Source organism: Xiphophorus hellerii, chromosome 8 (assembly GCF_003331165.1).
Source record: "Xiphophorus hellerii strain 12219 chromosome 8, Xiphophorus_hellerii-4.1, whole genome shotgun sequence".
Classification (NCBI taxonomy): Eukaryota; Metazoa; Chordata; class Actinopteri; order Cyprinodontiformes; family Poeciliidae; genus Xiphophorus; species Xiphophorus hellerii.
Window position 1 is genome coordinate 10,973,539 of NC_045679.1, and position 16,535 is coordinate 10,990,073.

General features: G+C 38.0%; 2 protein-coding genes across 2 annotated transcripts; both read left to right on the forward strand.

Annotated features, from left to right (window-relative positions):
• The first annotated feature begins 186 nt into the window (after window positions 1–186).
• On the forward strand, window positions 187–2,239 carry LOC116724066 (SOSS complex subunit C). Its single transcript, XM_032569392.1, has 4 exons — window positions 187–553; window positions 1,319–1,415; window positions 1,637–1,724; window positions 1,818–2,239. The coding sequence occupies exons 1-4, from the start codon at window positions 529–531 to the stop codon at window positions 1,914–1,916; spliced, it is 309 nt and encodes a 102-aa protein (XP_032425283.1). The 5' UTR covers window positions 187–528; the 3' UTR covers window positions 1,917–2,239.
• Window positions 2,240–3,576: 1,337 nt separating this feature from the next.
• LOC116724809 (sorting nexin-18-like) lies at window positions 3,577–14,971 on the forward strand. The gene is made up of 4 exons (XM_032570552.1): window positions 3,577–4,835; window positions 4,911–5,204; window positions 6,797–7,179; window positions 10,956–14,971. The coding sequence occupies exons 1-4, from the start codon at window positions 4,087–4,089 to the stop codon at window positions 11,180–11,182; spliced, it is 1,653 nt and encodes a 550-aa protein (XP_032426443.1). The 5' UTR covers window positions 3,577–4,086; the 3' UTR covers window positions 11,183–14,971.
• The last annotated feature ends 1,564 nt before the right edge of the window (window positions 14,972–16,535 follow it).

Consider the following 16,535-nt stretch of genomic DNA (forward strand, 5'->3'; position numbering starts at 1 on the left):
TTGGTATTTGTAATGTTCAGAAATTATAAACAATATATCACAATTTGAACATTTACTGTTATCCAACTTTTTTTTTTTTTTTTTTAAAAAGGGAATATATTTACGTTTCTCATATAGGCATGTTTCCTTCCAGCTAATCGCCACCAGTATGCTAACTTTCTAAGTACCCGAAATATAATCATAGTGAGACCTCCTCTTTTTTTGCCTCCATCTAAACTACAAGCCGGGTAAAACACAGAAGTAAAATTCGACTATCTTCAAACATTTCACAACCACAGCTTTGTGGTTATTTTAAACACCCGGCTTTACTGTTACAGGTGTTCCTAAACAAATATAGCGGGATTTTTCATTTGTTCAACTTTTGCGTATCTTTGCTGTTAAAAAACCAGGCCACATTTAACGCTCCTTCGTGTTGCAACATTAGCAGGCTGGAGTGTAAAAGAAACGAAAGCCACACAAATTTAAAATCCTTTATATTATTTCTAGTCGCTGCTCATTCCAACCTTTTGGTTCCTGCCTTTCAGGTACATGGCTGCTAACCCACCGGGACAAGGTAATGCTTTAAAACTGTTTTTAGCTACTTGAAGTTCCTGTTTACTGCAGGGGCGGAGCTATAACCTCTAGAGACCTAGTGGTGAAATCTTCCTGCTTCCTGGCCCCCTTTAACCTCAGACTGGGATATTTTAAAAAAGTCCTCAATGTAATGAACTCTGTTTACAACTCCAATTCTGAATTGTGCAAACTTTTTGAATTAATTAATTAAATAAATGAGTAAGTTGTTATTATTAAGAGGATACAGTCCATGGATTGTTGAATTATTATTCATTATTTTGGTGACAAAGGTATTTAATAACAAAATGTTGACGACCCATCATCATAAACATAACATTAACTGCAAAATAATTATATACTATGTTTTGCATTTTTTATTTTTTATGTTTCTTGTAGGAATGGAATGTTTTATACTACCATCACCTCTTTGTTCTCTTTGTGAATGTGAAGGGTCATTTCTCTGAAGGAAGTGCTGTGGGCACTTTTTTTTTTTCTTTTTCAAGCCTTATCTGGATGATCTGTGAAACTTCCCTTTTCATCTCAGGACGCACAGAACTTGCAGTAAAATAGTCAACTTGACAAATCGCATCACAATCTTTCCCTCTATAGAGGAGTTTTTATATTTATGAAGTCAGGTTACCCACAATGAGAGTTTTGCTTAGCTTGTCTTGCAATCCATCCCTTCTGTTTTCATTTATTCTTGTCTGATATTTTGTAAGTTTTCATTCTGTGTTTGTGTCTATCTGGTCCTGTTTCTGTCACTCAGCCATCCCAAGTAAAGCACGAGTAGCAATCCTGGCTGAGCTGGAGAAGGAGAAGAGGCGACTCAGGGAGAATCAGTCCATGAATGTCCCAGGAGCCAGGTAGAGATATAATCCTTTGAAAAAACGTCTACTTTTTAGCATTATGACAAAGTATTAAACCTTTTTTACATTACTGTCACTTACTAACAAACGTAAAGCCTAATCTAAAACTGAGACTTATTAAATGTTTCCAACTTGAGACTTTTTGGAGCAAAGATTGACGAGAGCTGCCAAGTGAACATTGTAAATGTTTTTGCTGCTGTCATCCTCTCATCCCGCAGCATCCCACTGTCCAGACCAAACATGAAGGAGTTCAGAGACAGCGCAGAGCTGCAGCACATCGCCGCTCAGCAGAGAGCCGCATTACAGGTGAGAAATCAAACCAAACCAAAACTGCAGCCTGATAGATTCAGTCTTAATGCCTGTTTTTTAATTCCTTCTTTTTGTTTGTTTTCTTCGCAGCATGCTCACGCACATTCTTCAGGCTTCTTCATCACTCAGGACTCCTCGTTCGGAAACCTCATCCTCCCTGTCCTTCCCCGTCTGGAGCCGCAGTCATGACATTCGACGTCCTGGTCCACCATCCTCCTGCAGCACCTCTGAAACAGCATGAACACAACCATTGTTCCCTTTGTTTTTAATTGAGTCTGGTGAAATTAGACTTAATTGTGTTATCTGGAGAGTCTCTCGTACATTCTTCACATTGGGAAATGACAATCAGACATCCTGTTTTGCTCCCCAGAGATGGCAAACAGACACACAACACAGACATGGTTCAGCTTTTCTGTCATGGCACAACTCAAGGCACATTCTGCACATTCTGTTTTTAAATTTGTGTTTTGTGAAAAATTCTGGACAATAAAATAATTCTTCTTTCAACCAAACATTTTTGTTCTTTTTATTTTGTTTTCTTTAACTTTTTAACAATAATAATAACAATAACAAAACTGTATGATGACGTACTCATAATGTGATGGACGATTTATGGTGCAACTAGGATAAACTAACCGGAACACATGTTGGAGGTAAGAAGTTCCTAACTATCTGCAACGTTAGTATTGCTGCCGCTCCAAAAGATAAATGGCATGATACCTGCAATTATTTGTATTTAACAACACCATTACAACAGCGAATTTTAAACAAGAGCATATAATTAGATTTATCTATGTAACTTTATAGTCCCCAATACCTATTTTCTTCTACATCGTCTTATTCTTAACATCCTATATAGTCAGTTGAACGGAAGATTGAAGTGTCTGCAGTAACACCCTCCTCTAGTGGACAATAAGGAAAATGCAGTCTAATAATAATATACTAGTAATAACAACAAGCATTGTTATTATTCAATTATTTCACTATTTAGTTTATTTTACATTACCTAGTTCTTAGCATGCTTTTAAAGCTGTAACGTCAGCTGAAAGGAAAGTTGCAGTACATGTTGCAACAGTGTTAGATTAAAAACTACTTTAACAGAAGGGACAAGATTGAAATACTGTGCAGTTAGAAGTAGCGTAATCCGATGCAAGGGATGTGCAAATGTGTAGGATCACTTTAAAAAGTGCATATGTATTTTGTATTAAAAACATGAGAGACTATTCACAATATATGAAAAATAAAAATTGTTCCGAAATCAGAGGTGTGCAATATCTATATAATAATAATATAGATGTGCTATTTTTACAATTTAAATTAAATTGTATTTTTGAAGATGTAATAGCTACATATTTTGAAGAAAAGAATACTTTTTCTAAGTAAATGTATGAAATATACTTGAATGTATTACGACCTTAAATAAATGTAAAGTGCTTTTTAAATCACACGATTTTATTTTTAACGAAAACGCCAAAACTGATTTATAAAAAAAAATATTCTCAAGTTGCAAAACAACAAAAACTCAATCTATATGCGATCACAAAATATATAAATCAATTATTGTAACACGTACTTTTTCCTTACATAAATCATTTTCAACTAAACAAGAAACTTGGTTATTGAATCAAGTTCGTACGTACATCCGTCTTATCGTATTACATGTAACTAAGCTCTTCAAAATTGAACTCTTTCACAAACCACTAAACCTGAAGGTGGTTTCCAAATCCCCACATTTTCCTGACTATTCAAGAAGCTATTTACTCGTTGACGCAGTGATGACATCACATCTTATTTCACTTTTTTTTTGTGTGTGTGTGTGGATTTCTCTCTCATGGACAGTCGCTGTTTTTTCCATGACCGAACTGAAGGCGACTTGACTGAATTTGCAGCTGGCTCCACCCTCCGTTACTCAGTCAACTACGTGTTGAGCTTGGAGCCTTTAACCAGCCAGCATCCCAGAGGAACTTTGTCCTGGCTTTTTTTTTTTATCTGAAGGAAACAAGCCGCTTTCTCAGCCGACGCAGGTTTGTCAACTTTCGACCTCAATCGATCGTTTTCCGCTCGCAGAAGATACACGTTTTATCTTTAATGAGGTCTGATGTCTGCGTGGAAACAGATGATATTTGAACCCACCAAAAGCGGCGGAGAGAGAGGAGGTGGGTGTTGGATACAAGGCTGTTTGTCTTCCGTTCTTCTTGTTTTATGCAGCGTTGTTTTGTTTGGATTGTAGTTAATAAAGTCGCAAACTGAAGAATCTCATGAATATTTTAAGGACGATCTTTTAACTTTGACCAGAGAGTTCTTAAGGAAACTTTATACGAGCTTAGATCTGAAGATAGCATTTAGTAAATGTGAAACAATGGCGTTGAAAGCCAAAGTGTTGTATGATTTTCACGCTGAAAACCCAGGAGAGATTTCCATAGCAGAGAATGAGTTGGTGACTCTGTTCAGTGAGGAGGAGTTGGAGGGCTGGCTGGAGGGGGAGAACAGCAAAGGGGAGGTTGGCCTCTTTCCTGCCTCTTACGTTGACATCATCAGGGACCAAATCACCTCCAGTGCAAGCAACAACGGCTATTCCTCTCCCAAAACCATAACCCAGTCCCCCAGCCACACCTCGTACACGTCGCCAGATTCCCACTCCCAGAGGAGGTTTAAGGTCGGCAGCGGTGGAGGGAGCAGCTTCAACACCAGCCAGGGCAGCGACGATGACTGGGACGACGACTGGGACGACAGCTCTTCTGCTCAGGCAGGCACCACCCCTCCCTTGTACCCGGTCACCACCTCGCTGCCAGGTCGGGGGACCGGCCAGCAGCAGCAGCAACAACAGGCCAAGAGCTCGGCTACAGTTGGGAGGAACCTCAACAGGTTCTCCACCTTCGTCAAGTCTGGCGGAGAGGCCTTCCTGCTCGGGGAGGCCTCTGCTTTTGTCAAAGACGGGGACAGGATCTGTGTGGTGATGGGGAAGTATGGACCAGAGTGGCAGGAGGACCCTTACCCATTCACATGCACCATTGACGACCCCACGAAGCAGACCAAGTTCAAAGGCATGAAGAGCTATATGTCTTATGGCCTCACCCCAACGCACACTAATGTACAAGTTAACCGCAGGTATTCAGTTTGTGCAATCTCCTTTTCCATCCATCCAAGCTTTCCCATTTGATTCTCAAACTTATCTCACTGCAGGTATAAACATTTTGACTGGCTTTATGCTCGGCTCGTTGAGCGCTTCCCTGTAATCTCGGTACCCCACCTGCCAGAGAAGCAGGCTACGGGCCGCTTTGAGGAGGACTTTATCTCTAAGAGGAGGAAGGGTCTCATCTGGTGGATGAACCACATGACAAGTCACCCCGTCCTGGCCCACTGTGACGTCTTCCAGCACTTCCTGACCTGCGGGGCCGACGAGAAAGCCTGGAAAATGGGCAAGAGAAAGGCAGAGAGGGACGACTTGGTCGGCGCAAACTTCTTCCTAACAATCAGGTAAGAAGTTCATCCCTAAAGAAGATGGGAGCTGGAGTCTGAGATTACTGAGGTTTGTAAATGTATTGGTTCTAAATGACATACCCAGTTAATTAGAAGGGATATACAATTATAGTAGGACTGTAAAGATCAAATATGTCAGATTCTTAGTTTATTTACATCGCTTTGTTATTTAAAAAATATTACACTTGTCCTTGTAGCTCACACTATCTGAAATTCTAGGTCATTCTCTGAAGATAGTTTCTAATCCTTATCATTGTCATCAGAAATACACAGTTGTAGTACAAATAGAAGAACTGGTTACACCCTAATAAGGATTTCATGACAATCCAGAACAACTTAAGGAAGTCAGTTTTTATGAAAGTAGTGAATGTCCTTTTGATCTTTTATATTGTTTTATTGGACTTTGCGTTGATACTTGCCTTTTGAGATTTGTCAGTTTTCCTTTCCTTTAAAACTCAAGTTAATGGTTGGACTATAAACTGAAGTACAGCACTAAATTATTCATTGAGTCAGTCGTTCTTAGCTGGCTGTGTTGTTTCTTAAAAAAAAACTCAATTCATAAAAACAATTGGTCAGATATTTAATGATACCACTGCTATTATACACACAGTTGTTTGTTTATTTTGTTGCTGGCTCTGATCTAGCCTAGGTGCCATAAAAATGCTTCACAGAAGAGTCACGGGAGTAATTTACATATTTAAATGCCCTCTGACCTTTGGAAAGCAATGCACATCTCGAGTGGCTATAGTTTAATTTTTAATGTGCAGGGTAGTCTGATAGAGTTCAGAAAGGGAAATAGGACACTATGAGTCTGCAGCCAGATGTTCTAAGTTGGTAACATTGCTATTGTTAGATGCATTGCATCTAACAATAGATGCAATGCATCTAACAGGTTAAAAACCTGTTAATGGACGAAAGGTTTGTTGCAGACCGTCGTGATCGACTGGGGGTTGAGAGGACAGGAAGCTGTGTTCAGGAAAAAAAAAAAATATATGAAAGCACCAGCTCAGGAATAGTTTCTATGGGAAAGAAAAGATAGCAATAGCTCCGACAGTAACTCAAACAACATATAAGCATAGCTAAGCAAACACTCCCTGAGCCAGGAGTACTTACTTAGGAAAGAAAAGCAAAGAGAGGGAACAGAGTCATTAATAGAAATAATTCTGACAAGGGTTTCCTTCAGGAGACACAATTAAACCCATCATACCCTGAATAGTACAAGAAAAACAGAGAGTACACAGAGTGCACTGAGTAGTCTCGCTGCCCAAGCCTAACAACACATAAAATAAAATTAATGTTTTAAAAAAAGAAACTATAATTTTTCAGCACATTAATTTTTAAGTCGTTTCGAAACTCCTCTCTGGTACATACGGTTTTCTTCTTTATAATCCATCAAACCGTCATACTGCAGCTTAGTTTTAAACAATATCTCACTAACAAGAAGCATATGCTGATGACCAACACCACCCAAGTGTTTTGCTGACTCAGTAGGTAAAACAACAAGATTGATTGGATTTTAATGGACGGGGAATCAAAACGAGCTCACACAGAGTAACATCACTGTCCACCCTGCTTGTTTTTGGTCTCAGCACTCCAGTCGTCCCCCTGGACCTTCAGGAAGTCGAGAGCAAGATCGAGGGCTTTAAGAGCTTCACCAAGAAGATGGACGAGAACATTGTTGTGGTGAACACGTCCATCAACGAGTTTGCCCGCAAGCAGATAACGGGCTTCAAAAAGGAGTACCAGAAGGTTGGGCAGTCCTTCAAGCATCTGGCGCAGGCGTTTGAGCTGGATCAGCAGGTCTACTCGACAGGCCTGAACAAAGCCATCTCCTACACCGGAGAGGCCTACGAGGCCATAGGGGAGTATTTTGCAGAGCAGCCGCGGCAGGACCTGGAACCCATTTCTGATCTGCTGGACCTCTACAGAGGACATCTATCCAATTTCCCCGACATCATCCACGTGCAGAAAGGTGGGGAACCGTGTTTGCGCTCTGTGGGTGAACTAATTTTCATCAGTAAGAGTGAAAAAAAAACAACCTTTTCATATGTTTCTGCATTGAAGAAACATACCACTTTTTTGTGGTATGTTTCTTCAAATTTATTGTCTTCAACATTCTGACTTCACACTGCTTTCAGAATATTGTGTGGTGAGTAATGAAAGAAGTATGCATCAGAAGCTACATACAGATGTGAGAAGGGGGGGAAAAAGACACAGTGGTGTCCGTGTTAAATAACTGGAGGCCACTGGCTCTCCCTTTCCACTCTGCAAAACTGCAGTTTTAAACAGGATTCTGTATTTTCCCATCTAAATAAAAAAACAAAACAGCGTTTAAAGTTCATCCAGGCTTTAATTTCTCCATTAACAACGTCAAATATGAAGGAAGAAAATATGCAAAGATTCTGTGTGCTTCCATACCAAGGAGGACATCTGTTTTCATTCACCCGACTGCTGAGTAAATCTGGGTTGAAAACTGAAACCAGTGGGTCATTGTAACACAAGTACTGAGCCTCAATGTAAGAACACGCACACACACACACACGCGCGCACACACACATAGACCTTCACAAAGCATTTCCAGAGGAGTTAGCTTGTTAGTTCCTTGCAGGTTGGGAGGAGGGAGTTGCTGCTGGCATGCAAACGCCAGACATTTGCCAAACTTAGAGGCACCAATTCTTTTAGTCCACTGAGCTCCGTTCTCCTGGTACAATGTCAGCCCTGAGCTATTGAAGCAGCCCCAATTGAAAATGTCCCTGAGACTGACATGACATCACCTTCTATTTGACTTGGAAAAACACTTATGTTTTTTGATACTCACCGGAAAGATTAAAGCAGATTAAAGTTGTTAATGATGTGATATGAGACGTTGAGGTCAACATTGCTGTGATGGTGCCTGATGGGGGAAATGTCCTGACTTTTTAAGGTCACAAGACACAGCTGATCATGATGTTTCAGCATCACCGAAAAGAAACTGAGTAGCAAAAAAAAAAAAAAAAAAAAAAGATGTTGCAAGAAACAGTGCACCGTTCAGGCTTTTTCCGGTCGATATTCTTTTAGGTCTGGCCGGCCCATTTTGATTGTCTTTCTATAAATGTATTCAAACTTTACTAAATCCAACAAATAAATGAAGCAAAAGTCCATAAAAGAAAAATTGCTTTGGATTCCTTGTTTGGGGTGAATGATCTACACCTTTAAGTAAATCTTTTAAATTTTTAGCTTGTTTACATACCACAAAAAATTTACAGCGTTGATTCTTCTAATGAATGGGGAGAGCAGGAATTCCCCCATGATAACAATTGAGTGTTGAGTTAGTGCAGACTGCTGCTGCCAAGTTTTCTGCATGTGCCAGCAGAAGAACTGCTGTGACCTCATTGCCCTAATGCATAGCTTAGTCTGCTGTCAGGCTGGTGGAATTAGTACTTTTAGCCAAAAACTGAAGACTTAGTCCCATTTTCTATACATTGTATAGACAAAACTTACCTACAGATTCATATAGTCTGAAATAGAATTATTGTACAGTTTTATATATAAGTTTAATCTGACAGCGTTATATTTGGTCAAACTATTTGTCCTGCAGCTGTGCTTTGAAACTTGTGGCACTGAGGTGCAAAAAACAATCCAAATGAAGGGCAAGCTTTCTTCTTTCCAGTTTTGTTAATCATAGTTCTGCGAGGAAAGAGCAAAAGGTTTACATCTGATTCAAATGAACGAAGATTTCAGGGCTTCTTGTCCCATGTTGCCCCCAGACTGCAGGAATGCAGCAACAGAGCAGCTTTAGGATCAGATTAGCTTCCCCTCCTCCTCTTTTTCTGTCCCCACTTTTTCCCCCCTTTCTTCTTTCTGGTAGATGTTTCCCACCAGGACTGCGGTACACAAGTTCAAATTACAGCGCTGTAATCGCCTTGGCTGTGGGGGAGAGCAAAGTCCTTCTCGCTTTTATGATTGTGCGAGGGCAGATTTATTTATTTTTTTGTTTATTTCTGAGAAACAAAAGGAAAGACATTTTTTTTTCCTGTTGCCATGTCAGGGCTTCACTCTTAGTTCCTCTCCATCCCCGTTTTTATTAGTCAGGTCTGCTGAGACCACTTCCGCACTAAAAGTTGAGTCAGATTAAGCACTGAGACATGTCTCGGGTGTTGGGTAATGCCAAAGAAGCATGGAAAAAGCCAGCCAGCTCATTTTTAGTGCGTTTACAAAATAAGGAAAACTCAAACCCAAAAAGTCAAACTAAAGTCAGATTGATGTCGTCATTGTGAATGCGGGTAGATGCTCTGACTAAATAGGCTACTGGAGTTCAGATTTTGTGCCAAAAGCAAGCTTGGGTGAATCAGAAAAGGCTATTTCAGTGGAGACGGTATAAGTAGCGAGCAGGAAATGTGTCTACTAGACATGAGGCTAGCACCTTTTTCAAGCAGTAATGTCAAATGTATTTATGGAGAACATTTACAAACTTGCCTTGTCTTCCAAAAGTTCTGTACATACAGTAACCAAAACACACAACAATGGATAAAACCAGTTCACAAAATAAACATAAATAAAAATCCTAGAGTGTCATCTAAAATTGACACTCCATGTCTCTCAAAACTATCTACTGTACATCTCTGTTAAAGTTTCAAGTTCTGGAGGTTCAAAATTTTGGATTATGATGAAACATTTCATCTTCTACTTTTACCTTTTGTGATCACCCTAAACTAACATTTTGTTAAAAATCTAGGGCTCGGACTTAACACGTTTCATCCAGTTATTGTCACTTGGTGTCGTGTTTTATCTAATCATCCTAAAAACAAAAGCAGCCATGGCAGAGAGGCCAGCATATGGAGCATTGAACTATGTTAGAAAGACAAACATGACTTACTTAAAATACTTAGTGGAGGGCAAGGCTTTACTTCTACTATAACACTCATATGAAACTAAGCATATCTATTTGCCCTGGTTTAACGAAGTATAAAGAATAATTCCCAGATTTATGACAAAATGGCAACATTTTCAGGTCAGTGTACCAAGAACACTGCCAACACTTTATAGAATATCAGTTCTATCAAAAATAATGTATTTTTCTTTTCACTGAGGGGTTTGAAAAATAATTTCAAACCAGGATTTATAGACAGTTACAAGATCAGATTGTCAATGTTGCTGATTTTGAGATGGCTGCAAATAGGAATGTTATCCACAAAACTAAAAAGTTATTTAAAAGACTGACTGCAGAGGCAGCATGCACAAAGTTTTTTCTTAACTGTTTTTTTTGTTTTGTTTCTGAGAATTTTAATGCGTAGCTGAGATCAAGAGGTTGGCTGGTTTGGGAACTTCAGAGTCTCATTTCTGCTTTTCATGGTAGCTGTGATCTTTGTCAGCTTCTTCCCAATGAGACTTTTTACCCGGTCTGAAAGGGTTTGCAGGGCCAGTAGCTTGGATTGGTTTGGAAATGTTGCCATCTATTTGTACATTTAAGAGATTTACAAATCTAATTGTGCTAACTGCTAATATAAGATGCTGAACTTGTTTGAAATGTCAGCTCCATAACTCTCTCTTCTTTGCTTTACTGAGTAAATTAATAAAACCCTGTTTTGCACTTAATAAATAGGAAAAATACCTTTCAGTTTTCTACCCTTGATCACCAATTGGAACCAATCTAAACAAAATTGACACAACTTCAATCTTGTCAATCTTCTGGTACGCTGCTAAGTTTATATATCAAGGAGGAAACAAGTGAACTTTAACTTTCATTTAATCTTTTCTGTTGTTTACCAGGTGCGCTGACCAAGGTGAAAGATTGTCCAAAGAAGGAGGGCGAGCTCCACGATCGCTGCAACATCATTTCCTGTGCCACACTAGCAGAAATCCAGCACTTCCACCGCACGCGTGTGCGGGACTTCCGGATGCAGATGCAGCATCACCTGCGCCAGCAGATCAGCTTCTTCCAGAAGATCACTGCCAAGTTAGAGGATGCCTTGCACAAATACGACATTGACCAATAGGACAGGGCCAAATAAGGAAAGAGGTTGGGAGCGCTAGCCTGAAGGAGATCGAAGGAAACTTTAGTACAAAATCAAAGGATTGATGATCGACATCTTAGCATTTGAAAGAAAAAGGAAAAAAAAACAAACTTGAAGATGTGATGGATCTTCCATCTGGCATTCTGGAAGGTGTGCATCTGCAAAAATAGCCACAGGACAACTTGTGGGATTATCTGGAGAGCTCTGATGAGTGTACCAGTTCCAGGGATTTTGTGAGCACTCCATGCAACATTTAAAGCAGCCCTCAGTGTGCTGCTGTTTGAATCATGATTTCTGGGTCATCTCACTGTCTCCTGTTTCTTCCTGAAGGGATGTGGGTCTAAACCAACATAAAACACGGACAAAAGACTTCCCAAACAGCCTGTATCGAAACCTAAGTTAACATTTGTAATCATTATCCCATGTGTAAGTTTTACTTGAATAACCCGCTCAGTATTGTTGGAATGTGCAGTTTGGAGAAATTCAAACATTTTATAAAAATAAAATAAAATATTATCCCTTGGACAATTCAGATATTGCAACAGTTTCAAAGTTTTACAATCTATTCTACATTCCCTTCTTATTTAAAGTGCTGTGAAAAAGTATTTGCCCCCTTATAGAGTTTGTTACATTTAAAAGTGTCAAATCATTGAACTAACTCTGAAATCAGACTAAAGGTGCATGCTGGTGTAGTTGATAGCACTGTTGCCTTGCAGCAAGAATGTCCTTTGTTCTAATATGCGTCTTTCTGCATTTGAAAATTTAAACTCCAGTTTCTGTCTGGAGTTTGAAAGTTATCCCCTTTCACCCACCTGACCCAAAAGACAGGTTTAGATCATGCCTTTGATGTAGAGTCAAAATTAGGATTATTGTGCAGCCAGTGGTGTTTGCTTCCTTGTCGCATAAGGTTATCTAATCTGAAGCCAGGTTCTGATCTGATTAATAATGAGCCAGTACTGGTAACTGAGAAAGCGACTAGTCACTTGCGCTAGTGATTAGCATGCTGAGGCTGGTCACCCGCTGAATCGCCTACTTCCTTTTGCTGTCCATTAGCATGGATAGGCTGCTGTTAGCTTTGGATAGGCTAGCCATAGCTAGAGTGTTTGTGCGACTCCTTCAGGAAGTCGCAAAAAACCAAGAAGAACATCTAAAACTCTGCAAGCCCAACATGCTTAAGGATTTGACAATTACAAAAAGAGTTTGCAAAATGGTGTCAGAGAGTCCCAAAAGTAAAAACCGTTGCTGGCCAAAAAGAGCACAAAGGCTCATAACACATTTGCAACAAAGCAAATTGTAATCCTCAAGACCTTTTGGAAAGTGTTCTGTGGACAGCCTGTGTAAAATTGGCACATTTTGGAAGTTGTGTGTCTTTTTGCAGTTAACATAAAACTGACAGCATTTCAAAAAGAGAAAATCACACTAACCTTGGAACATGGTAGTAGCATGATGATCTGGGGCTGTTTTGCCTCTTCTGGATCTTGACTACTTGCTGTAATTCATGTATCCTTAAATTCTGCTTTCTGGCGGAAAGAAGAAGGTTTAGTTTGTGACCTAAAGATTAAGTACACTTGGGTCAGATAGCATGATAAACTGAAGCACAAGTGTTCACCTCCCTGTAGCTAAATAATTTTGATCTTAATTAAAGGCTAAATGTCTTCCTTCACCGGGCTGCAATACACCTAAGACCAGGTTGGTTTGGATATATATATATTTTTTACCCTAATAAAGTAAATCACCTTTTTAAAAATATTTGTATTATTGTATTTTGTATTCACTGTTGTCTTTTACTGTACATTCACAAACATTAGCTACAAACTGAGACATTTAAATGTAACAAAAAACCCCAAAAACAGAAGAAATCTGTTAATTGGCAAATACTCTTTCACAAATCTGGATATGGGTCAGATGTCTTTTGCTGAACCAACAGTCTGTATAAATTAATTTCACAGTCTAAACTGCAGGAACCAGGTCTGATGTCATTGTGATTCCAGATATAGAGTACAATGATAATAATAATGATGAGCTTAAACACAATACATTTGATGAATAAAACACCTTTCAAAAACACAAGTAGCAAATGCCTTACATGAGAAGATTAAAGACCAACACATTTCAGAAAAAGGCAAAAATGTTGTGATTAAAAAATAAATGCCAGAGAGTAAAAAAATAAATTAAATACAAGATAACACAACACATTTAAACAGTGATAAGAACGTATATCAGACAATTAAACACAAATAAAACTAAAATTAGTAACATAAGAAACAACCAGCCTGAGAATGCTAATCTGATCCCCATAGGCAGAGTGTTTCACCGAATAAACCCAAAAAGCTCCTTCACACCTAAGTCAAGGTTCTGGTATGACCAACAGAACTTTGCTTATTGGCAGAGCAGAAATATGGGGAACCAATATGTTCCACATATTCGCCTTAGTACGTAATTATTCTGGCTGCTGCACTTTGTGTGATGTGCAATTTGCGTAACTTTTGCAGGATCAGACAAGTTGCAAAATTGAAATGTACTGGAGATGCAGCATGAATCGGAAATCTGAAACTCTTTACAGTGACCTTGCTGAGTCTCTGGAGCTACATGAAAAATGTTTGAGCAACATAACTGAAGTGCCTTGAAGGTGAAGTAACAGTAAAAGAATACAAGGTTTTTACAAGAATGGAGTTCAGGCGTGTACTAGTGAGTCACATACATCTGAGTCAAAAAAGATTACCCAAGTTTTGTACATGTTTAGCTGCAGGGAGTTACGTGCTATCCATTTGCATTTGATATCTGGGATGGAGTAATAATGTGTGTTCAGTTTAAAATATTCCATTTGGGTTAAAGGAAATGTACAGTTGGCTTGTAAACAGAATGACATTTACAAAGAAAACAGGAGAGGTCCAAGGAAGGAGCCTTGAGGCACAATAGGTTACTTCATTGAGGATGTCTGACATTGGACAAAACATCTGATCTGAAAATATTTAAATTGTGTGGATTTTTTCTTGTTGCAAAAATGTTAGCTACCAGAGGAAGGTCACAATCTGAGATTTTTAAGTAAATTTTTTTTCTTTAGTAAACATTAGTAATAAGTAATCAGTAATATACAGTCTTTGACTCAACTAATAAGCCAATATTTTCTTTATAAATTGCAAAAATAATGAGTGTTCAATAGGCATAGTTACCTCAGAACTATATATCTAACTTTTACTTAGTATTTTCTTGAAGGTTTTTTTTTATTTTTTTTACCACTTTTCACATCTGTTTATTAAAAAAAATCAACCTACTGTTGGGGGGGGGGGGGGGTGTTAGCTGACGCCTACTTCCAATTTTCTCAGAAAAACACACAAATATTGATATTATAGATTTAAAAATAATTTTTATAGAAACATCTATTTCTGTACATGCAGAATAAAAAACAATATGCATATCATTGCATAGTTGTTTATATATATATATATATATATATTTGTCTTAAATTTTTGTTATATATCATAATAACGTAAAATTGTGGTATTTCTGCTGAAGGTTCTTCTAGAATCTCATACGGGTCCAGACTTAGTTTGACATCATGATCAGACACGTTTCCTATCACTACTACGGTTTTTAATAGCTATTCTCGTCGGTTTTACAGTTAAACGCTGCAGTTTTGCTAAACATGGTTCTTGCAGGTGAGGCTTCACATTAGTTTTCCTGGGTCTGCACAACAGAACAATCCTCACTTTTCTAGTTAACTGTGTCCTTCAAATATTTAAATAAAACTGAAACATGACTTTGACAAGATTTCAGTGAGTAAATTACTCTGTCTTTTTAAAATGTTTTTCGGAGTATAATTTTGGACCTGCGTCTTGTCATCAATGTCAAATTTTAGCTGCTGATTTACACGTATGTCTTAAAGCACAATGCTGTTTTTTCCTCAGTATTGCAAGTTATATTTAGTCCACCTTTTTTTCTTAGAAATTGTCCTAATTTATATTTAAAAAATAACACAACTCTACAGTAAATGCACAATAATATACATTCCTTTCACTTTAAAAATGTCAGAGGCCACTTCACCCATCTAGATATTGAGTAAATAATAAATTGCATATATTGGGAGTCATCAGTTAAAATGCATGCCTTGGAAGAGAGTTCTATAACTAGATTTTCCAGTGTAGGCAGTAACATCCCTGATACCTGACACCACAATCACAAAGTTAAGATCAGTTTACCTTAGCCGCAGGCCCTTTATTATTTAGAACTGCCTCCTTTCCTTCTTTACTCACTCTCCATTTTACACCTTTTGTTTCTCACTTATATTAATACTTTTATTTTAATACTTATTTTATACTTTAAGTTTTAAAAGTAGAGTGTGAAAAGAGAAAATTGCAAAATATTTTATTTACTTTTAGAAATCAAAATGCATTAAATCTGCAAGCTTCGTATCTTAACCCTTTCATGCATAGTGGTCACTACAGTGGACAGCTATCTAAAAGCCATTTTCTTGTGCTTCCTGTGGATTTTTATGTTATAAATGCACACAGACCACTGAAGTGGACACTAATGCATCATAAAATATACCATCAACTACTGGCCATCAGCTGCAAATGCAAGAAATTATTTTTGTTAAATACAATATGGCCGACAGACAAAAAAGCATGAGAACCGACCCGGTCCTCCTTCTACTGTAGACGACTCTTGCAAGTAAAAAAAATATTATGACATCAGATAACCCCTAAGGAACAATACTACTGATGTATTTTTCAAATAACAACTTTGTATTTGGACAAAATTACAATTGATCACATAAAAATAAAAAATAAAAAATAAATTATTTTTACAAAAAAATGTTCCTACCTTTTTTATGCCTTAAGAAAAGAATTTTAAAAAATGGAAAAAAAATTCTGACACAAAGGATCATAATTCATGCATCAGAGGGTTAAAGGGAAACCTAAGAGAGAGTTTATATATTTAAAAATCTGCAACTTTACCATCAAAAGACAGGTAGATGGTTTACCTCAATAGAAAACTGAGAGGTTTTTTTTAGAAACGTTGAATTTCTAGTTCATTATCTTACACGAACAGTAATTTTTAAGAAACATATTTTATTAAAAACAATTTTACATTTGAACGGTAAAGAGTAAAACAACACAGGTTAATAAAGCACACAATGGAGAGGTTCAAAATGACAAAAATGTAGCATTTTAAGAAGTAACAGCCTATATCATTCATGTACATTTCACAGGTGATTGTTTATAAAACAATAGCTGCTGCATCGGTTCATTGCCTTAAATGGTTACAAACCTTGACCAATGAAACATGAGAGTTCAAAAAGCAAAACAATGCTAATGCAGGTATTGCCTTGCAC

Bases quoted from the DNA above. Each gene is read 5' to 3' on its own strand.
- LOC116724066 (XM_032569392.1), top strand. From the start codon at position 529: ATGGCTGCTAACCCACCGGGACAAG. The intron at 554-1,318 runs GTAATGCTTTAA...TCTGTCACTCAG, and splicing joins TGCTAACCCACCGGGACAAG to CCATCCCAAGTAAAGCACGA. The intron at 1,725-1,817 runs GTGAGAAATCAA...TTTTCTTCGCAG, and splicing joins AGCAGAGAGCCGCATTACAG to CATGCTCACGCACATTCTTC.
- LOC116724809 (XM_032570552.1), top strand. From the start codon at position 4,087: ATGGCGTTGAAAGCCAAAGTGTTGTATGATTTTCACGCTGAAAACCCA. The intron at 4,836-4,910 runs GTATTCAGTTTG...ATCTCACTGCAG, and splicing joins AATGTACAAGTTAACCGCAG to GTATAAACATTTTGACTGGC. The intron at 7,180-10,955 runs GTGGGGAACCGT...GTTGTTTACCAG, and splicing joins CATCATCCACGTGCAGAAAG to GTGCGCTGACCAAGGTGAAA.